At 40.1% G+C, this 23,977-nt stretch overlaps 1 protein-coding gene across 1 annotated transcript in view; it reads left to right on the forward strand.

The window, feature by feature from the left end:
* Positions 1-23,977, forward strand: part of LOC126299384 (katanin p60 ATPase-containing subunit A-like 1) — a 105,945-nt gene that overhangs the window by 32,459 nt on the left and 49,509 nt on the right. The window contains exons 2-7 of the mRNA XM_049991252.1: positions 4,653-4,843; positions 8,991-9,087; positions 12,127-12,310; positions 19,565-19,754; positions 19,832-19,922; positions 20,010-20,131. Of these exons, the coding sequence (XP_049847209.1) occupies positions 4,653-4,843; positions 8,991-9,087; positions 12,127-12,310; positions 19,565-19,754; positions 19,832-19,922; positions 20,010-20,131 (875 nt within the window). The remainder of the gene's footprint in view (positions 1-4,652; positions 4,844-8,990; positions 9,088-12,126; positions 12,311-19,564; positions 19,755-19,831; positions 19,923-20,009; positions 20,132-23,977) is intronic.

Genomic DNA, 23,977 nt, shown 5'->3' on the forward strand with positions numbered 1-23,977 from the left:
ACCAGGAGAAGTTGGAATCCCAGGCAACGAACTTGCTGACAGGCTGGCCAAACAGGCTACGCGGAAACCGTGTCTGGAGATGGGCATCTGTGAAGCTGACCTACGTTCTGTCTTACGTTGCAAGGATTTTCAGCTTTGGGAGATGGAGTGGCATAACAGTATGCACAACAAACTTTGTGTCATTAAGGAGACTGTGAATGTGTGGAAGTCTTCCCTGCGGGCTTCTTGCAGGGAATCAGTTGGCCTTTGTCGACTCCGCATTGGCCGTACGTGGCTCACACGTGGTTACCTCCTCCGTCGTGAGGACCCACCTCAGTGCCACTTCGACTCCCAAATAAGTTGTCCACCTCTTGTTGGACTGCCCGCTTTTAGCCGCTCTGAAGTGGACTTTTAACTTTCCCAGCACCCTACCTTCGGTGTTGGGCGACAATGCCTCAACACCAGCTTTAGTTTTACATTTTAATCATGAGGGTGGGTTTTATCATTTGATCTGAGTTTTAGCACATGTTCTTTGTCCCTTGTGTCCTCCACACTAGGGCTTTTAGGATGGAGGGTTTAATGTGTTGTAAAGTGGCTGGCTTCTCATTTTTTATTCTCATGGTCAGCTAGCCATGGTAATCTACTTTCTTGTTTTTAATCTCCTCTCCCTGTTTCTTGCGTCCCTCTGTGGTTTTCTTGTCCTGTTTTGTCCATTGTAGTGTTTGTTGTCCTTCTGTTGTTCTTCCTTTCTCGTGTTATTGTGCCATATGTCTTCTTTGTTTCCTTCTTTCCCTTGGGTTAGTGTTCTACTGGGAACAAGGGACCAATGACCTTGCAGTTTGGTCCCTTCCCCCCCCCCCCCCCCCCCCTTTTAAACCAACCAGTCCCACATCCAGGTGCAAATAAGATCTCTGCTTACTTGGAGATTTAATGACAGCTGGTTGGCTATTGTCCCCTCGAACTCCACACTGTCAAGGAGACTACTTCTGTGTGGTTATCCTTTTGTGTTCCTCCTGGAAGGAATTCTCTGCCCTATGTTGCCTCTGCATCGATTGTATCAAGCTAACCTATAGTTTTATTTAAATAACTAACCACCTCTACATTGTAGTTGTGGAGCCTTACCCTGATTGGATGCTTCCTTCTTTTGGCATCTTGAATTCTGTGCCTAAACTACTGACAAATGACTCTCAGTTGGTGGAATGACTTCTCCATTTCCTCTGTGAAAGTGGTGTTTGTTTTCAGATATAAGGTTTTAAGCTGTCTCCAGAGCAATGGCAAGATGGTTGGTGTCGTTGCATCTCCCAGTGCATGCAGGGTCTGGGGCACTCCAGACCCTACCACCTTGACCAGCTCTTTCAGCCCTATCTTGTTGTGTTTTAATTGCTTGTATTTGTGGTTTGACTCCTTTTCTGCCACATCCTGTTTATGATTTTAGTGGTAGCACTGTGCTAAAAAGTGGGTACTCTTTAATGCCTTGACTATACTGGAGCAGCAGTGGGCCGGCTGTGGATGGAGCAACTCCTGTTACTTGCCGAGCTCTGGAGATGCCCACATGCTGCCTTACCTTTTTCTCTCTTGTTTTTATCGCTGACTGTCCAACTGATGTTCATTTCATCTTTAGTCTTTTCGGTTTTACTCTTCGGAATCTGCTGACTTGAAGACATTATTTTTCACATTCCATTGGGCTAGGGGGGCTCAGACACGGGGCAGGGCTGTTCTCACTATTGGGTGAGCCATGTGGACCACTCATCTGCTCTGACCTACATACTGGCCCAATCTATACAATCCGGCGTAAATTCTTTCTGAGTTCTAGCATCAGTATTGCCTTCACTGCCTCAGCATTACTACTCCTACATACTTTCACGATCAGAACACATATGTCATGGATGTCACAGTCTGGATTGAGGAGCTGATGACCTTGCCGTTTACTCCTTTAGCCCTCCCATCAGCCAACCAGGCAATCTGCAATGTGTTCCCATGATGACCACTAGTTTGGTAAGGAGGTATTGTGGTAGGGTGTTCAGTTCCTCCTCCAGCCCAGTTGACAACCACTGTATGGTTGCTGGTGCATGTGAATGTGCTGCTATTTCTCCCTCTGACACATCCCATATGTGCCTGATAGTATTTAAGCTGGGTGAATGGGCAGACCAGTTTCGTTTGCTGAATATCCTCTCATGGCTAGAGCTGCTCCATCTGCGCTGTTCAATGTGGTCACATATTGTCATCCATAAAAATGCAGTCAGGGCCAAATGCATCCCTGAAAAGGTGCACATGGGGAAGTAGTAGTTTCACAATGACATTGATCAGTGCGTTCAGTGTTCAAAGATTTTTAGGTCAATATGTTCATGCAACATTATGCCTCACCACACCAAAACACGTTTACCACCAGTACGATAATTTTTTAGTGTTGGACCTGTTCCCACTTCTCGCTGTATGAGGGTACATAATGCACGCAGGGACATTGTTGAACATAAATCATTTTGGTGGGTGATGTGTTATTTTGTGGAGAGGCATAATGTTGTGTGGGTGTACTGACCTCCGAGCCTTTGAACATGGTACACACACTGGTCAGTGTTATTGTGACACTGTACTCCTTTGCCATGTGCATATTTTCAAGGATGCACTTAGGCCTGACTCCATTTTTATGGGCGATAATGTATGACTGAATCAAACTGCGCAGGTGGAGCAGCTCTTCAAGTAGAAACTATTCCACAAATGGACTTACATGCCTGTTCCCCTGACTCGTATCACATCGAGCAAGTGGGGATACACGTTGCAGCATGTTTACATGCACCAATGACCATCCTGCAGTGTCAGCCATGCTACTTTAGGACTGGTACACCCTACCTCAAGAACTCTTTATCAGCCTTCTGGTGATAAAGGAGCGTAGTGCAGAGAATACACTGCCATCTGTGGTGATCAACCACCCTATTAAGAACAGCGCCCTGCCTTTTGTAATGTACAGGGTGGGAGATACACTAACCTAACTACTAGGATTAGGAGAATCGTGATTCCGTATTCCCATGACACATTGTAAGGAGTCATTGCACCCCAGTTGTTCAGTAAAACTAAAAAAAATTGCAAAGATTTTGTTAATGATCTTGTGGTTGCTTATGTGTACCATCAGTATTTAAAATGATGTCTTCAGTTTTACCGACACAGTTGGCAGCAGTCTCACTCCTTATTACCCGTATATCCCAGACTGTTTTAGTTTTATTTCAGGATTGCTTGATTTTATTTCAGGATTGGTTGTTTCACTGCTAAAATAAGAAAGTCATGATTATTTGATTATTTTGCTTCATATTTTATAGTACTTTTTGTATTATTTTTTTGTGTAGACTTTGCCTGAATTTTTGGATGTAATGTACACGTGTTGTTTTTGTTGGGAAGATATTTTTATCCCGTTTGTTTGCCATGACTTGTTCATGGATTTCTTGGGTTGATTTCTGCAATCTGTTCTGGGAAAGAAACCTTCAAATATTGTTGCAATTTCATTGCTGAACAGATTGTATGTGGAATTGACATATTTTTTGCAATAGATGTGCTTCTAATTTACATCTTGGAGGCATGATTTATAGGCTTTACTCATTTCTTCATTTATTAGTCCAACTACTTTTCAGTGGAGCTCAGTTTTATTCTGGCAAATATTCATAGCATTAATAGGGAGCCTCTTATCATCATGATCCAAGACACCATTCAATACATTACTGATAATGATACTGCTCACTTTCCCTTGGTCTACAAAAATGTTTTCAATTATGGCACTTGAATTTGGAGCTACTCTGGTGGGAGAATTGACTACTGGGACAAGGTTGTTAGGTGTGCATAAAATTTTCCAATCTGTCTGTCTTCCCACTATTCTACGTTGAAATTCCTAGTACTACGATGTTCCTTTCACATTTAAACAAGTACAGTCAAAGTGAGCAGCTGCTTCACAAAGATGCTAAGAGCCCGTGGTCAAAATAATTTATGAACAGTTCAATGGCATATGCTTCAAAATGTTGCTCTAGACAAAAATTGTGTAAATAAATACCATTTCATTTGGCACTATTCTTAACAAAAACAGCAACAACACCTCTTTCCCATTGTTTTATGCAGTGTGTCAGATGGTAAGTCTTTCAATACCACAGCAGATATGGTGCTCAGTGAAGAACAGTGTAAGCACATAGGCATGTCTGTACTTCCTTGCAGTACTGCTTTAGTGCTACAATAACTAGAATTTTTAATTATGTTAAATTGGGCTCTTCTTTTGTTCATTACAAATTGCTATAAAAACTAATTTTTCTTTATTGCTATACACCATTGCAACAAGGACAAAAATATATAGTGTGGTTCAAATGACTTATAGAAAAGTGTAGTTTATCTGTCATTTTGAGTGTTTTATGATTTTTCTGTTAACAAGTTTGAAATTGTAACCTTGACACATCATAGTAAATTTACTCTCATATTATATTTATATACAGCACCTACATAGCTGACACAACATCCATTTGGTGAGAATACGACAAAGAAAAAATATTTAAAAAATATTAATGTGGTTTTTGTGTGTGTGTGTGTGTGTGTGTGTGTGTGTGTGTGTGTGTGTGTGTGTGTGTTTCATGATGTCTTAAATAAATGTTTTTACCCAATGTTGGGTCATGTTTAATCCAGCAATTGTATTCTACCGATTACAGATGTCAGCAGATTATCAGCAGATATGTCATCAATGCTTGATGAGCTTCAACGGAATCTTACATTAGCTCGTGAAGAGGCTATGTTAGGGAAGTACGAGTCCTCAGATTTATATTATCAGTTTACACTTAGATTAATACCAAAAATCAAGGCAACTATAACAGATCAGTTCCAGAAGGACAGGTGGTCACAGGTATGTTCTTCAAAACCTGGAAACATATATTTAGATTTAATATTCAAAACATATTATTTCTCTGAATTGGTGTTGAGTTCTTTTCATATGATTTTGTGTCTACACTGCTACACAGAAATATTCAGAACACTTCTCAGTTTGTTATTCACATGTGTATATATTCTAAATGAGTTAAGTTTCTAGAACTTGTTCCAGTTACAAATCACGCAGGTGTGAAAAATCTTGTTAAAACTACACTTTGTAATAGTTGGCATTCAGGATAAATTGAAAGCTATTTGTATTTTGAATTAATACAAGATGAGAAGGGTCCAAAAATAAAGTGCACACTGTTTGATAGTAAGCTATCTTCGAAACAAAATGAAATGCAGTTGTCATACATTGACACAGACTCAGTTTCTACCATCAGCAAGTCAAGACTGGGAGACCATTGTGTACACTCAATACTAACTGTACAATGTGTCCATCGAACGTGCTGAGCATGTGCCAAGACCTCGATTGTTATGAGGAAGAATGATCGTGTTGTAAGTAAATTCTCTAGTCTCCAAAAGCTCTTGAATTGCAGATACAACCATTATTTGAAACATATAGAAAGAAATATGTCGAGTTAAGGTATTTTTAGAGAAAAACAGGCTAATCAAACCATGTCATGCCAAATCGTGCATTAGAGTATGGTGGAGCCACTGCATTGTCTGTGTGAATGTGTGAAAGGGATACATTTTTTGTAAAGATGCGTTTGCACAAAATAACAAAGTCATACTTGGATGTATTAGACAGTTTGAGATGTGTTACAGAACACTTTCAGGACAGTACAAGCTACCCTAGATTAATGAGTTTACTCCAGTCCAAGTCCAGTCCAAACACTATCAGAGTTCTGCCAGTAACAAACAGTCTGAACTACAATCTGTGTAAACAGAACCAACATGCTGATCGGCACACGTTTCACGGATTGTGTTACAATTTACCCAAACTCTCTGTTGGCCAGTTTATGTGCAAGAGTCGTTTCTTGTCTCATCAGAGAGTGCACGTAGTGCCAAGCAACATATGAATAGTGATGCCCCGCCAGAAACAGTAATATTGCGCCAGCCACTTAGTTTCCATAGTGACCTCGTGTGACACAACTATATCGCCTTACCTCCCAGAAGCATCTCCCAGGTGCTCATAACTCTTTTGTGAGTATGTACTTGGCCAACACAGGGCCCCAACCCTTGCAGGGCTACTTCCCTTTCTGTGCTGTTAGCTACTATTCTGTCACCTCTCTGCCTTTCCATTGAATGGTCTTCTTGGTGCCAGTCACACTTGGATTTCGTTTCTGATTATGGATGTTACTTTTTTGTTTCTTCTCCAACACTTAACACTCTTTTTTCATCCTAAACTATGTGGTCCTCATTGGTCAATTTGATGTACCAGTATCCTTCTAAATTTTACAGAAGTCTGGATCATGCAGGAAAGATCGCCCAATGCAATGTATATTCCACCTTCACACATTTCTATCAGGCAATGGTAATACGCCCTAAATGTAACACAATAGCCATCCCATTGGGAGGGGGCTTTTTGAGTGCCTGCAGTGTGGTAGCCCCCTGACCATGTAGGGATTGCACTGTTGGTGCCTGGGCTGGAAACTCCCTTGTATGCCAAGCAGTATGTGCCCATTGTGGCTGATGCATGAGGACTCTGGACTACAGATTACTGGCTGTTGCTCAGGCTGGGTTGCACTTGTGGGGAGAGCCCCCGTTCAGAGTGGATGGCACCATGGTAGATGACTCACATGTGAATCAGATTAAACTGTCTTCTCCTGATGGCTGCACGGCCCCAGCAGTCTCTTCTGAAGTAAAAGGTTCTTACAATGGGGAGAGATATTACCCCAAAATGTTTCCTTCCCTGGCTGTGCTGTGAGAGGAACCTAGGGCAACGAGACAAGGGGAGACCAACTCCCCACAGTACTTAGTTTGCTCTTGGACTGACAGAGATTCCTTTTTTATCACAAAACTGGTATTGCTGTTGAACACCTAGAGGACAGGTTTGGGGAAATAGCAGTGATTTTGAAGATGAGTAATGGTTCATTTCTGATTAAAATGTCATCCCCTGCCCAATCACGAGCACTGCTTGCCAGTCACAAGCTGGGTGACATTCCTGTCAGTATCACCCCCCCCCCCCCCCCCGCCCCCCCCATAAGCATCTCAATATGTTGCAGAGTATAGTCTTCCACCATGACCTCCTCTTACAGACTGATGATGGATTACATGCCAATTTGGAGGACAGGTTGTGCGTTTTATCTGTATGTGGTGTTCAAAAGGGACCAAATGACAATAGGGCTGCTACTAGAACCTTCACCTTGGCCTTTGAACATGACTCACTGACTGAAAAGATGGACTTGATTGTGTATTGATAGTGTGTTGATTGTGTATTGATATAAAACTTCCTTGCAGATTAAAATTGTGTGCCGGATCAAGACTCGAACTTGGGACCTTTGCCTTTCGCGGGCATTTGCTCTATCAGCTGAGCTACCCAAGCACGACTCACACCCCGTCCTCACAGCTTTACTTCTGCCAGTACCTCGTCTCCTACCTTCCAAACTTTACAGAAGCTCTCCTGCGAACCTTGCAGAACTAGCACTCCTGAAAGAAACGATATTGCGGAGACATGGCTTAGCCACTGCCTGGGGGAGGCTTCTGTAAAGTTTGGAAGGTAGGAGACGAGGTACTGGTAGAAGTAAAGTTGTGAGGATGGTGTGTGAGTCGTGCTTGGGTAGCTCAGTTGGTAGAGCACTTGCCCGCGAAAGGCAAAGGTCCAGAGTTCGAGTCTCAGTCCGGCACACATTTTTAATCTGCCAGGAAGTTTCATATCAGTGCACACTCTGCTGCAGAGTGAAAATCTCATTCTGGAAACTATCTTAAAGGGGCCAATGTAGTGTTTATGGAATTTTTTGATGTCGTAATTTTTCACCTACTTGAAATGGTATTTCTAGTATCCCACATTTTCACTGTAAACTGGGTTTTACTCTCTTGTTGTGACTTCTCTTTCTTTTTCGAATGCTGTTTGGAGCAGCTCTTCATGTGATGTCTTACAACACAGTGAGAGCTTTATACGATCATTGGAGGTGCTCTCTGCCTCCCACCCAAACAGTGCTGCACAAGGTGGTGCACTTACACTGTCATGTGCTAGAATGTTCGTGACTATTTTTGAAGTACAGCACTTTTCCTACCAACAAACATAAGAGCTTCTGCATGATTAATTCTATTGGATTGGAAGATTGTCTGCAGCAGCGATCCAAATTTGTCTGATTCTATTATTTTGTTGGAGTCATTTCAGTAGTATCTGACATAACTGAGGTACAATGTGTGTCAAAATAAATTGATTTGATGGTTCTCACAAAATATGCCCATTCTAATTTCTCCACTGTAATTTTGCAAAAAGCGCCACAGCTTCCAAGACTGGGTGAAATTTCTCATCAGTCATAGAAGTCTATTGGTACAGTTTCATCTAATTTTCCAGGTATATTGTATTGTGTATCAGACTCCCAGCAACATCTGTAAAATGATTAGCTACAACATTTACTAATTAAAGTACCTCATAAATATAACAACACCTCCTGTTATCAGACAGATCTATTCTGAATTCAACAATTCTCATTTGCAGTGTAGGATTGAATATTTGAGGTGGGGGTACCTGTAGGCAACTTGTATAGGATATGTAGGCGTAAAAAGAGAGCAATTAGAATAATTGCTAATACAAGCAAACAAGTGTTGTAGGTACTGTTTCATCAAGTAAAATTTACTGACTCTGTGCTCTTCATATATTCTTAAGACAGTTGTGCTTGTAAAAGAAAATATAAAAAAGTATGATGAATATGCACAGCACACCAGCCGGCAATAGGAACCGGTATAGCACACTGCGTGCCTCATAGCTTGCACCAATATAATAATATCTCTTGTGCTACTCTTCATATATATTCATTATATTTATGACATGATATTGTTTAGAATTTACAAAAAATAATGATATACTGAACTGTAAGTAATTGAGGACAGATTATTGTTGTTGTAGTTGTTAATGGAAATAATTTTCAGTTGGTTTTATTTCCCACATGTCTAACTTTAAAACTATTAATGAGAAACAAATATTTTTAATGACCAAACTATTGTTGCAGCATGAGCTTGAAATTATTGCTGAATACGACTATATCAAGAGCCTGGATAAAATACTGACACTCATTAAATATGGGACACAGGGTGACCACCCACTTTGTAAGTTACATAATCTATGTCAAAAGTCAGCTACTTAATTAATTTGTGTTATCATCTTTATGTAATTGTCTTACCAAGTAAATTATGTTTTGTGTACTATTATACATTTTAGTTTTTCATTTATGTTCAGCTATTCACCTTTTGCTGGAATAAGGATATGTTTGTTGAAAATGCTGCTAGCTTTACTGACTGTGATACTGTTTACATCTTACTTCTGATTAAGGTGATAATGCTTGTACATTAAAATCGGAATTTTTTTTACCTGTGCAAGGAAAGAAGTAATCTTATATTTGTTATACAGGGGAATTGCAAGTAACAACGAAAATTACCTACTTTCTATACACAGATCTGGAACTTAGCACTCTGAAGAGGTTGCAAAGCCTGTCCACTGACCCTTTGTTTGTATGAAATGACATGGGGATAAAGCAGTTATTTAGACCAGTTGAATTTTAATTAAGTGGGTGTGATATTTGTTTTAGATTAACAACAACAAAAATTGTTTGGTGTTGGTGATTAGAAGGCTTTCAGAAATGGAAGATACCAGTGTACTTGTGGCTGTACCTTCTGTATGTTCCCGTTGGTAGGCCAGAACTGTTGGGTGTAAAATTAAGGCTAACCACAGTTCATAACACAGGTATTATCTATGGAAATGAAAATTATCATAGTCATGGTGCAGAGAGACAGTGAGAGAGAGATCTCTCAAATGGACAACTTCTTTCACTTAATGCTTGAATGTATTTAGGTTGCACGTAAAAATCTTAGAGTTCATAGGACAGGGAGTCCTGTATGTATAAAAGTACTTTTAACTGGACTGACATGCACCTGTGTTAGAAACCAACTCGCCCTGTAATGAGGATGGTACTATACGAGGTGCATTCAAGTTCTAAGGCCTCCAATTTTTTTTCTAATTAACTACTCACCCGAAATCAATGAAACTGGCGTTACTTCTCGACGTAATCGCCCTGCAGACGTACACATTTTTCACAACGCTGACGCCATGATTCCATGGCAGCAGCGAAGGCTTCTTTAGGAGTCTGTTTTGACCACTGGAAAATAGCTGAGGCAATAGCAGCACGGCTGGTGAATGTGCGGCCACGGAGAGTGTCTTTCATTGTTGGAAAAAGCCAAAAGTCACTAGGAGCCAGGTCAGGTGAGTAGGGAGCATGAGGAATCACGAAGAAACTCTTGCGTAACGTTAGCTCGATGTGCGGGTGCGTTGTCTTGGTGAAACAGCACACCTGCGGCCCTTACCGGACGTTTTTGTTTTTCAAAACATTTTCGTAGGATGTACTTGTTACCGTAGTGCCCTTTGAATCGTAATGGGTAAGGATTACGCCCTCGCTGTCCCAGAACATGGACACCATCATTTTTTCAGCACTGGCGGTTACTCGAAAATTTTTTGGTGGTGGTGAATCTGTGTGCTTCCATTGAGCTGACTGGCGCTTTGTTTCTGGATTGAAAAATGGCATCCACGTCTCATCCATTGTCACAACCAACGAAAAGAAAGTCCCATTCATGCTGTTGTTGCGCGTCAACATTGCTTGGCAACATGCCACACGAGCAGTCATATGGTCGTCAGTCAGCATTTGTGGCACCCACCTGGATGACACTTTTCGCATTTTCAGGTCGTCGTGCAGGATTGTGTGCACAGAACCCACAGAAATGCCAACTCTGGAGGCGATCTGTTCAACAGTCATTCGGCGATCCCCCAAAACAATTCTCTCCACTTTCTCGATCATGTCGTCAGACCGGCTTGTGCGAGCTGGAGGCTGTTTCGGTTTGTTGTCACACAATGTTCTGCCTTCATTAAACTGTCGCACCCACAAACGCACTTTCGACACATCCATAACTCCATCACCACATGTCTCCTTCAACTGTCGATGAATTTCAATTGGTTTCACACCATGCAAATTCAGAAAACGAATGATTGCACGCTGTTCAAGTAAGGAAAACGTCGCCATTTTAAGTATTTAAAACAATTCTCATTCTCGCCGCTGGCGGTAAAATTCCATCTGGCATCTCTGGGACGTATTGACAATGAACGTGGCCTCATTTTAAAACAATGCGCATGTTTCTATCACTTTCCAGTCTGGAGAAAAAAAATCGAAGGACTTAGAACTTGCACCTCGTACCTTATCACATTACTTGCATGTGCTTAGTTTGTAGACTATCAGAGATGTCTTGCTCCTCTCTACCCACCCACTCTCATTGCACTTAGTGAGGTGGTTTTCATGAACTTGTGGAAGTCCCTTGGTCACTTCTTGTTGACAGGATTGATATTTTCATGAAGATTGTTTCTTTTTTTTTTTCATTGCCCATTAATTGGCATACTTGCAGTCCCATTCAGCAGTCGTACACCATCCAGTTTTGGTTGTTGTTGTTGTCATCTCTTTTAAAGAGTAGACCATATCTGTTGCAAGACACAGTGGAATCACAATTTGAAGATTTAATTGCAGTTCCTCTTGTTAGTACCAGCGTTTCACATGGTGATAACAAATCCAGAAAATTATGGATAGAAAGATAGGGCCATACAAAGTATTACTGGATAACAAGGAATCATGTCATACAAAGCAAAAGAATGTAAAGACCCACCACAAACTTGTGCATGGGAAGGATACTATCATTGACAACTGCAGAAGACAACAGTGTGCTTAAAACTTCAATAAACCTGACAATCACAGGTATATGTTCAAATTTGTCTGCAGACAAGAAGAGTCATGATATAGTATCATTCTTGTCCTAAATGGATTGGGGGTCATGTGGGTGGCAGAATCTAGAAGACAGAAAAGCAAAGACACATACTTGTGTTTGGAAAGATGTCGGCTATTACATAAAATTTTGATTACCAGTTTCAATTTTTCATTAGTCTCCTACAGCACTACAGCTGGATGTCAAGGAATTATTTAAAAAAATTGGAAATACAAGAATTAAAAATTAGCAGGCAGCTATAGTGTTGTGATATGCTAAATCTGGAAATACAGTACTTTCATTTACTATTTTTCATGCCTGGAAATCAACATAAGTTTGTTTATGTTCTAGCTATTAGACCACGTTATCTCCAGGATATGCTTTCTACCAATGAATCAGAACCATATCTGATGCGTTCTACTTCCGATGATGGACGAAACTGGCCACTTTCCTTGAGAAAGGATCCTGATGTGTGGCCACCACCACCACCAAGAGACCCTGATGTGTGGCCATCACCAACTCCGGTTGAGCATAAGTAAGGCATCATGGTTTTCATTAATTAAAGCATCTGGTAGTTGATAAATGTGACTGTTTTGACATTACAGGTCTTACTTCAGAGAATGTTCATTTTTAAGTTTTTGACGTTGGTAGATCCTTACTTTCTACATATTGTCTCCGAGTGTGTTTGTGTAGAGTTTCATATTAAACTACAATTTTTGTCTCTTATATGGCAGACTTTTTACCTTAGTTGTAACACATTTAGCATGGGAAACCTGTCTGACCAGAGTGATCTTTCATTTTTCATAGATTTGTGTTTCTTAAAGTGTGCATTGGGGTGCCTCTTATTTTTCAAGTTTGATTTTTTACTTTGTAGAACCCATAGTTTGGGACTGCTGCATACAAAAATTGTTTATGTGCAGTTCTGGCTCAATATGAAAGCTGAAGACGGGCCCCCTAGGCCCCTACTGTATTCTTGGCTTGGGTGATAGGAAACGAAAATCACATTAAACAATATTTAGTTTTATCTCAAAAGACTAGTGTGCAGAAGTAACTAGCTAATCAACAACTTCATTTCTTTCAACTCCGTTATTAATATTGCTGTATTAACTTTAATAATGAAATCTATAAGTCGAGTGTGTAAAATGTTTGAGGCTAATACAATAAAATCACACTTTAAAAAAATCTTTGACGATCTGTTTCTGTGTCATAGAAACTTACAATGATACTCAGATACAATGTGAAGCACTTACTGTTTCTTGTTTTTTTATTATTTATTTAAATTATTAATTGTATTTCTCCATTAGATTGACAGCTTTCAACCCGATCATTTACAGCTCTCAGTTTAAGAATTATACATAGTGTGGAAGGTACCTCCATGTGATTTCTTGTTTGCATTCAGCATCTCATTGTGGGAAGATCATTTGGTTGTCATTTGGTTGAGAAAAGTTTGGGCAGTGAGAGTATAATAGGTATAATGACACAAAAGGCAACAGTAATTGTAAATGAATGCAAACTTCAGTACTAATTGTTTTAAATTTATTAGTTTTGAAAAAATTACAACATGTTAAACGAAGTCTGGAGTCTTAGCTTTCTAATAGTAGGTGTCAGTATTTCCAAAATTACTTATTAGCTCAGTCAAAGTATATAATTATCTGCTATGGTAATAATTACAGTTATTAATTACTCTTAATATGATATCCAGAAAAAAACAAATGCATCATTGTAATCACTGTATTGAAAATTCACATCTGAATATATGTGAAATAGGGCCTGAACAATATCTAAACAGATTTTGGCATGTATACGATGTGGATTCCAAGAGTTACATGAAAATTAAGAAAAAAATATAATTACTGTTGTTAGGATTGCAGTAGGGGGAGATGGAAAGATTCCATCTTGATCTGTTGTAAGTGTTGATGAAACCTGTCTTAAAGAATGTGTCACTCAACTCAAATCAAATCTGAAAAAATAATCTTATCTTAATTAGAAACAAACTCTTTTGTTCAGGTCTGCTTCAGTCATTTTAATATTTTCATCTGATGTTTATGTCTCATCATTTAATGAAGTACTCTTTTTTTTCAGTTCAGAAGCTGTCAGGTGTTATTCAACCTTATATTTATAAAATGTTGAAATAATACTGAGCTCTAAATACATTCTTTGTATTCAGGAGGTGCATTGGGGCTTTAGGAGGAGTTACATATACACAGAGAAGACAAAACACAAATTGCATTCTCTTCTTGCAAACATAATTCAGATTTATCACAAACATAAAAATATTCAAGCAACAAATAGCTTTCAGCGCTCACTTTGCTTGAACATAAAAATATTCAAGCAACAAATAGTTTTCACCACTCACTCTGCGTGATGAATATCTACTAGAGTACAGAAAGGTACTGGACGAAATGGTCCTCTGACAAGAGATCTTAGTTAATTCTAAATCTTAACCTTTCAGTGAGAGTTTCAGATACAGTTTTTCTTGCTCTTTCACACAGTAAGTTAAATGGCCAAAATGTGCATAAAATTACCTGCATTGAATGGTGGTAGATTTTATTTTCGAATATGATGTGATCCATATAAACCTGAACTATTTTAATGAGTCACAACACTTGAACCAATGATGGGCCACATTTGTAATTCAGGGAAATGATAATACACGAGTGGGAGACTACATATAATACATACAAACATACATAGTCCTCACAGCAAATGTTGGAAATGCCCTCCGCCAGCATCGATGCACAACTGTACTAGCTTCACCATATTATATGACTTTGTATCTTTACCAGTGTTGCTTATTTCATATGTAGTCGCTTCATGGAGTTCTCCAGTTGTCCATGGTCTATTCGCGTACACTCGGCTTTCAGGATACCCCCTCACAAGAAAAAATCTGGGAGGGAGGTGAGGGGGGGAGGGGAGGAAGGGGTAGGTCATCGGGGCCACAATTTTATGAGACCATTCAGTCACCAGAGAAACTGGTAACAAGTTGCATGAAAGTATTAGAGTTGAGACACAGTGTTCCATCTCATTGGAAATAACCTACCATAAGTTTGACGTCATCCAGCTGGTCCACAAATGTGTTGAAGATGCTCATATAAACTGTAGTGTCTACAGTTGTATCAGAGAAAATGGAGCCAACAACACTCCTGGGAGCTGCCACCATACACTACATTCCAACCTTTTCATCATGCAGTGGTGTTTCGTGGATGATATTGGGGTTTACACCAGTGCAGTATGTGCTGTTTTGTGTGTTGATGTAACCGGACCTATAGAACCATACCTCAAATGGAAACCCAGGTTATGGAGGAAATGTCTGGACAAGGATTTTTTTTAACTCAGTGTCTGTTTATTTCAGCGCTTCCATCATGGACAATCTGTATGGTCACAGTGCCAATTTCCTCACAGTTCTCTGACATGTGCCATACAAAATGCCAGTCTCCTGGCTTAGTCGATGCAATGATTTCCTTGAGAGTTCTCCAAGCATTGTCCAAGCATTATCAATAACCTCTGCACTCAGTGATGGTCTATGTTTTCCCCTGTCACTGTTTAGTACACCAGTTGCGTCCAGCTTCCTTACAAATGACAAAATTTTTGCCTTTGTTGGAGCATCACACACATTGAATTCATTCCAGAATGTCCATTGTGCTGTAACAAATGAGTCTGTCTTCCAGTATGTTCTCACAATACAAACTTACTCTTAAAGTGTGTACTGCATGTTTGTGTCATCTAAAGATTGCTTACAAATCACTAATTTGCGTGTTATTGTCCCATGGCCCGAACTACACCTTGAAGTAATTTTTTTATGTAGTCTTTTGCAGAACAATAAAATTTTAAAGTTTTTAATATTCATTTGTTAAAACATAAATGTAATTGACGAATAGCATGGGATGTTTACTACAAATTTCTTTTCTCTCAGAGACGAGTTTGCTACATCTTAACTAATAGTAATATGTGATTTTTTTGGTAATGGAAATGAGAAACAAAAATGAACAGTCAACAGTTGGCACTTAGATAGAGACTAGAGAAACTTACTAAATTTAGGGATTGTGTTCTTCTAGTTTTAGCATTTTACCTAGATGGATATGTTCTCTTGTAGCACACTTGTGTAAGTCCTAAAACAAGAAGAAGAGTAATGTTATTAAAATTGGTGTGATTTACTGTTCTGCTTGTGAGTGGCTGAACTAGGAAAATAGTCATGAGTGTTGATTAACTGTGTTCTGCACTGAGAATAGAATTAGCGTATCTGCTTTTGTCTGCAGGCTAAGGTTAAACTATCAGGGTGTACTTCATGGATTAACTGAAAGCTTCATAAGGCTTTTTCCAATCTATTCCATACACCACAGAGACTTTCCTACTAACCTTTATAAGGCCCCAACCTTTGGAGAAAGGCTGTAGTGTAGAGAGCAGTTCATCTACAACTTTGAGTGGTGTTCACAGCTGGTGACAACAGGTGTGCCAGTAGGGATAGAGGTGTTGCATTAGGTCCATTATTATTTCACTTTTTATGATTGTATATTATAGGTAAATAGATTACAAAATGTGATAAAGAAAGTAATCAGAGTTTGGGTGTCGAAATGACTAATGACGTTTGAAGTAGAGTGCATATAAAATTCGGATGGTGACAGCAAGAAAAGCTTTTCTGAAAAACGGAAGTTTTTTGACATTGCATATTAATATTATAAATGTGAAAATAACTATGCCTGTTATGTTATCACAAGTAAGCTGCTTAACTGATTTTTATGACATGTGAACCCTGAGGAAGAACATAGGGTACTAGAAAAATGGTAACAAAAAAATCAACCCCTAAGAGGGTGCAGTAATGATGCAGGCATGGACGTCAGTGACTTGGGGAGTATGTATAGATGACCAGCTGTTCCCCGTGGCTGTGATCACAAATCAGGGGAGTATGTATAGATTGCTAGCTGTTACCCATAGCTGTGCTCACAGATCAGTAGTTTTGTTATGATGATTGACAGGAGTAAGCTAGTCAAATGTAAATTGAAGTGTTAGGAGGGCCTCTCAGGAGGTATTTGTATGGAGTGTATCGTCATACAGAAGTGAAATGTGGATGATAAGCAGTTCGGATAAGGAGAAATTTTGAAATGAGGTGCTACAGAAGAATGTTGAAAATTAGGTAGGTAGATCAAATAACTAATGAGGAGCGGCTGAATCAAACTGAGAAAAAAAGAAACTTGTGGGCCAGCTTGACTATAAGAAGGGTTCAGTTAATCCTGAGACATTAAGACATTGTAAATTTGATAATGAAAGAAAGTGTGGAGGTTAAAAATTGTTGAGGGAGACAAAGGCTTGAACACATTCGGCAAGTCCAAATGGATGTTGAATGCAGAAGTTATTCAGAGACGAAGAGTCTTGCACAGGATAGACTGACAGAAAGAGCTGCATCAAACCAGGCTTCAGACTGAAGACCACAACAACAACCTGGTAGTAAAATGTAAATGTATCAGAGATAAAAAAGATGAGAAATTGCAGTAGTATTGCTAAAGTTTTGGAAGTACTCAGGTCTAGATGGGAAAATGGTTGCAATTTCCCTCTTAGTAGGGAAAGGTTGATTATAGTTTACAATGGTATGTCACCTACCAACACACAACATATAATGACAGCAGGTGATGGTCTCTATTCATAAATATTGCTATTCTTTCATATTTCCCAAAAGCTCTAAATATAAATGGGAAATGTTTCAAAGTAGTGTCCTCTTTTAGTTACTTGGGAGCCTTAATATCAAATAACAGGATTGGAAAGGCTATAAGGGAAAGAATAAAAGTGGGGGACAGAGCTTACTTTGCAAATGTACAACTCTTCAGCAACAGCCTTGTTAAAAGAATAACAAAACTCCCAATATATGAGGTTCATTCAAATGAAACCTGATTAGTGCATCTACCTTTGCCTTTAGGTGGCACCACGTAACTGTGGGTATGGTGGCGCCATCTATTGGTAGAGAGGCTGACGCATGCACACTGTTTGATGTTGCATAACACCCATGTGGTTTCACGCCGAAGAGAAGATGGTCACACAAGTTATCGTCCACTACTGAACATGCAGGCTAGTAAGCGGGAACAGTAAGGATTGATTTGATTTTTGGCGGCAGAGGGAGTTGGAGGCCGTGAAATGTATTGACGGATGAAGGCTATGTATGGTGAGTACAGTCTGAGTCATTCAAGTGTTGTGGAATGACACAAACTATTCCTTGGGGGGCGCAAGTCACTGGAAGATGATGCTCGTCCTGGACACGCTCATCGTGTTATCGCACTAGAAATGATTGCAAAGGTGAGTGCTTTAGTCTTGAACAACTGCAGAATCACTGTGGACGAAATCCATCGGTTACTGGGTATTAGAATGGGCACCGCCAACACCATAATGCATCAACACTTGAACTTCCGAAAAATCTGTGTGCAGTGGGTTCCCCCAACTGGCCACTGAACAGCGCAATACTCAAATGGTGCTGTCTTCGAGTCATCTGCAATGTTACCATGGGGAGGAATACGGCTTTCTGTTGTGTATTGTCACAGGTGACGAAACATGGTGTCACCATTTTGAACTGGAAAGCAAGCATCCGAGCAAGCAGTGGAAATTCTTCACTACCGTCAAAGAAATCAAACGCTGTGCACACCAGTTCTGGTAAGGTCACGATGTCCTTCTATTTTGACCACAAGGGCCCACTGCTTGCCGAGTTCCTGGGACAGGGAACCACCATCAGTGCCCAGTATTATCAAGCCACTTTACAGAACCTTAGACGAGCTATCAAGTCAAAACACCAAGACATGTTTTCCAATGGCATTATCCTCCTGCATGATAATGCCCTCCCAAACCCGGCCAATGTAGTCAAGACGACATTGCAGCAGTTTCGGTGGGAAATGCTGGAACATCCACCGTAAAGTTCCAACCTTTCACCGTATGACTTTCATATGTTTGGACCTCTAAAACAAATTATTCATGGACATAGATTCGCAACGGACAACTAAGAGTGTGACTGGGTCAAGGCCTGGGTCTGACAGCTTCTTCAAGGATGGAATCGACCAGTTAGTGTTGCTATGGGATAAATGTGCCAACAGTTTTGGTGACTATTTTTGAGTATGTGTACTGTGTATAACTACATTTTTGAGTTAATAAAATCATTACTGTTACTTTACACTAGTGACCGGGTTTCATTTGAATGCCCCTTATACAACTCCCTTGTTCAGTCGTCACATATGGGTCAGAAATGTTGATTCTGGCAAGAGACAACAGAAACATTCTAAGAACCTTTTACTGAAAAGTACTCAATAAAATATATGGCGCAATAAAGGAGGAAGAAGGCTGAAGGATACGCTATGCTCCATAGTTTTAGGCATTAATACAAGGAAGAGATATTGTCAAATTTGTTAAATCACAATTAATATGATGGCTAGAGAACATGTGGAGAGAATGGCGGAGCACAGGATACAAAAGAAAATAATAGAAGCTATGATACATGCTGCTAGACAGAAAGGGAGACCTAGAAAAGGGTGGATTGATGACCAACATGGGTGTCCGGGGAAGCAAAAAAAAGGCTGAGGCTCGTGGAGGAAAATATCTGATGAAGCCAAGGCTCACCAACAGCTATGATGCTACAGAAGTAGTGACAGTAAGCAAGGTAGTCAAATATACATTTAAGTGTTAGGAAGTCTTTTCTAAAGGTATTTGTATGCCTTTTTGCCTTTTATAGAAATGAAATATGTATGATAAACAGTCTACATTTTCTAGAGAATAAATACAGCAAAATTCATCCTTTCATAATATCCAAAATAATTTTCAGAGTGCCACAGTCAACAAAAAATATCAGAAATGCAAAGAAAGACACTGGCCGGCCTACAGCACGAAGTAGCAAAGCTAATATTAATACTGGCAGTAGTAGTACTTTGTCAAGAAAACCTGATGCTAAAGGTGTGAAAAAAGATGAAAAAACGAAAGTGGGGAAGAAGGACGAAAAGAAAATAGAAAATAAGGTATGTGTTATGTGTAGATATGGTAGTTGTTGATTGTTTGTTTCACATATAATCAAAGAAATATATTTTTGTTACAGGAAAAGGGTGATAATGAGAAGGAAGCACCAGTAGAAGAAGAAAGGAAGTTTGAAAGTAGTGGTTATGATAGAGATCTTGTGGAAATGCTTGGTATGATCTGTAAAAGAAATGTATAATTACTTATTCTTAATTTCCACTGTGCAACTGGACTTAACATGTAATTAACTGTTCTTTCAGAGCATGATATTTTGCAGAAAAATCCTAATATCCATTGGGATGATATCGCAGATCTTGCTGAAGCCAAAAGGTTATTAGAGGAAGCAGTAGTATTACCAATGTGGATGCCAGATTTTTTCAAGGTAGGTGTGTGTGCGCTTGTGGGTACATGTAAATGTTTGCTTGTATTTGGAGAAAGGTGTCGTGTTCCTGTGAGTACTTGTAAGTAGACAGACTGAAGTGTCAGCTGTACGCAGCGTGCAAGTAAATAGCCCATGTATAAACAAATAAGCAAAGTGTTTTGAATTGAGAGAAATAGTTCAGCTTAATAAAATCAAATCTTGGGGATCATGAAACAATTTAAATTTGAACGATTAAGCACCATCTTTCAACCCCTGTAAGGAGAACACAGTTTTATAATTTTGAACTATCGTAGTAGGAGGAAAAACCCAAGTGGAGTCTTCTGAATAGACCATAAAAATAATGCAGCTGTCTGGTAATGAGGAAAGCAAAGTGCCATACTAAGCCTCGGCTCTAAATGATAGGAAAACAGCTCTGATTGTAAGTTCTTAAGACACTTCAGATAAACACAGTCACAGTAAAGTTGTTGAGTCACATGGAAAAATAACTGAAGTTTGTTCAAAGTTCACAACACATGTAGGAAAATGGCAAAGTCAGATAGAAATTCTAAATCTAACGACACAATCCGGAACAGTTAATCTACATTTCAAGCAAGAATGTTTTATGCCCCGCAAGACCGCACAGCAGGAAATTACAGAAATATTATGAAATCAAGAATCAGTCTTCCTGTAGAGGCCTAGTGTAAAATGCCTTGGCATTTATGAATTTTAAATATTAATTGATAAGCAGCACTTATAAAAAATTTTAAGATGATATTTTGTATTGGAACAGGTGTTTTGCAACACCGCTTCTATAGTGGTTGGCCAACAAAATTGAAAAGTTGCTTGGGAGTTGGCAAGAGTTATTAGGGGAAATAAATTGGACTGAAATTCTTGAGGTAGTGCATAATAAAAAAGGAAAACAACACTCCAGTTTGAAAGTAATTTTTGGAATAAAGTATAGTTTATATACTCATGCTCATAAACTAATGATAATTGCAAAATGCGGTGCCAAACAATGTGGCACTAGAGAAAACTGGCACTAATAGCATAGGCACTTGGGGAACACACATGACATACATCTGTAAGTCCACGGTATTGGTGATAAGCTGAGAAAACTGTCCCGAAACACATGTGCTACAAAACGCCACTGTTTCCTGCGCGTGTACCCTGACATCAATATGGGATATGATCACCATGCACACATACACAGGCTGCACAACGGGTTGGCATACTCTGCATCAGGTGGTCGAGCAGCTGCTGGGGTATAGCCTCCCATTCTTGCACCAGTGCCTGTCAGAGCGCCTGAAGTGTCCTAGGGGTTTGAAGACGTGCAGCAATATGTCGATCGAGAGCATCCCAGACGTGCTCAATGGGGCTTAGGTCTGGAGAACAGGCAGGCCACTCCATCTGCCTGATATCTTCTGTTTCAAGATACTCCTCCATGACGACAGCTCGGTGGGGTCGTGCATTATCATCCACCAGGAGGAAGGTGGGACCCACTGCACCACTGAAAAGGCAGACATGCTGGTGCAAAATGACGTCACGATACACCTGACATGTTACAGTTCCTCTGTCAAAGACATCCAGGGGTGTACATGCACTAATCATAATCCCACCCCACACCATCAAACCACGACCTCTATACAGGTCCCTTTCAGGGACATTAAGGGGCTGGTATCTGGTTCCTGGTTCATACTAGATGAAAAGCTGGCAAGACTCACTGTTCAGACTATACCTGGACTCGTCCGTGAACATAACCTGGGGCCACTGTTCCAATGACCATATACTGTGTTGTTGACACGAGGCTTTATGGGCTTTCCTGTGATCAGAGGTCAGTGGAATGCACCTTGCAGGTCTCCAGGTGAATAAACCATGTCTGTTCAGTAGTCTGTAGACTGTGTGTCTGGAGACAGCTGTTCCAGTGCCTGCGGTAAGGTCCAGAGCAAGGCTACCTGCAGTACACCGTGGCCGTCTGCGTGCACTGATGGTGAGATATCGGCCTTCTTGTGGTATTGTACACTGTGGACATCCCGTACTGTAGTGCCTGTACACGTTTCCTGTCTGCCGGAATTGTTGACATAATCTAGAGATCACACTTTGTGGCACACGGAGGGCCTGTGCTATGACCTGCTGTGTTTGACCAGCCTCCAGTTGCCCAAGTACTCTACCCCTCATAACGTTATCAGTATGTGTTCTTTGAGCCATTTTCAACACACAGTCACTATTAGCACGTCTGAAAACGTCTGCACACTTACTCGCTGACTGTACTCTGACATGCACCAATACATCTCTGCATATGTGGACTGCTGCCAGTACCACCGTGCAACAACCACAGGTCAAATGAACCGCATGGTCATACCCCGAGGTGATTTAAACCCACAAACTGCCCACCAGAGCGTTGTTTCACCATGTATCAGCATTATCCTTAATTTATGAGCATGAGTGTATTAAGTAACTAGCGGAGGTAGTATATTTATTTATAGTATACTATTGCAAAAATAAAAAATTGTTGTCAATCAGTTTCTCGCTCTTCATAAGCTGAAGAAAAATCATGATGTTCCCACTCTGCCTCCGATTCTCCTGAATCTGATTTCTCACTGACTACTGATTTCCTTTCCATTTTGTCTGCGCTAGGACAGTTAAGTATGGGTTTTTCCTTAGGTAATCCTAGAAGATTTAAAGGAGGTGTACCAGTTCCTTTGGCTTGTCAGGGTAAATGGTAAGTAGCAGTCAGTGACACATGGCTTTCCTTGGTATAGCAAGTTGAAATGCTAGGTGGAAGGAAAAAAAAACAGATTCTATCTTCTTTCCTTGCATTCTTAGTAATAAAGGCAATGAATGACTACATGGGTTTACGCATAAACAATTACTAACTTTTAGTGTTGAGACTATCATTCCATCCTTTAATTTAATTGGTGAATTACACATTCTAGCAGAAAAATTTTAAAAAGTACTTTTAATAAATGTCCAGCTTTTGGGCATTTAAAACTGCTTTGGGCAAATGCCCGTTTATAAATGTTCTGCCCACTGGGCATTTGCCTGGTCCACATCACTATTCTGGCCACATCTTTTGTAGAGAGGCCACGCTGCAGGATACAGGGCAAGGACATTGGCGCAGACGGTGACTGCAGCATTTAAATGACTGGAGTGAGCTCCTGATTGTGAAAATGCAATAAGAATTTAGCACCTGGACAAGGTAGCTCGTTCGGTGGGAATTGCTACCCGGGGTCCCTGCACCACCATAAATACAGCCCTTGGCGCCAGGATACAGTCAGTCTTGCTTCGTCATGTGGCTCGCGTAAGGAGGAGGTCTGTGGTGCTATCAACCTCTGTTAGCACTGTGGTCACTGTCTGATAGTGGAGGACTGAGCTGGGATCATATTCAAAACCTTTCAGTCTGTTGTCTGTACTACAGCGCCACGAAGCTACACTACAGAATCATAAGAATTAATTCTTTATGTTCCCAGTAAAGCTTATGTCAGCATTTACCACTCAATTTTATGGAAAACATTAAAGGAATTTGACATCCTACCGAAATACATCCAACTAATTGCAGATTGCTATTGTTGATCAACTTGTTAAGTAAGGTTTGGCAAACAACTATCACCACCATTGTGTAAAAAATGGATTGAGAAAAAAATTCATTGGTGCCAATACCATTCAGCATGATCTTGAAAAAAGTAAGCCGTGACACTTGTCGAATCAAAGAAATGGTGATGTTGGGAGCACACACAATCCTGCCATTTGTTGATGTCATGGATATTGGCAACACCCTGGAGCAAGTATACAAAGATGCTCTCCGATTTCTCAACAGTGCAAAGAAAATTTGACTGTTGGCGAATTATAATAAAACAGTATATCTCATTG

The sequence above is a fragment of the Schistocerca gregaria genome, chromosome X, assembly GCF_023897955.1.
Source record: "Schistocerca gregaria isolate iqSchGreg1 chromosome X, iqSchGreg1.2, whole genome shotgun sequence".
Taxonomy (NCBI): domain Eukaryota; kingdom Metazoa; phylum Arthropoda; class Insecta; order Orthoptera; family Acrididae; genus Schistocerca; species Schistocerca gregaria.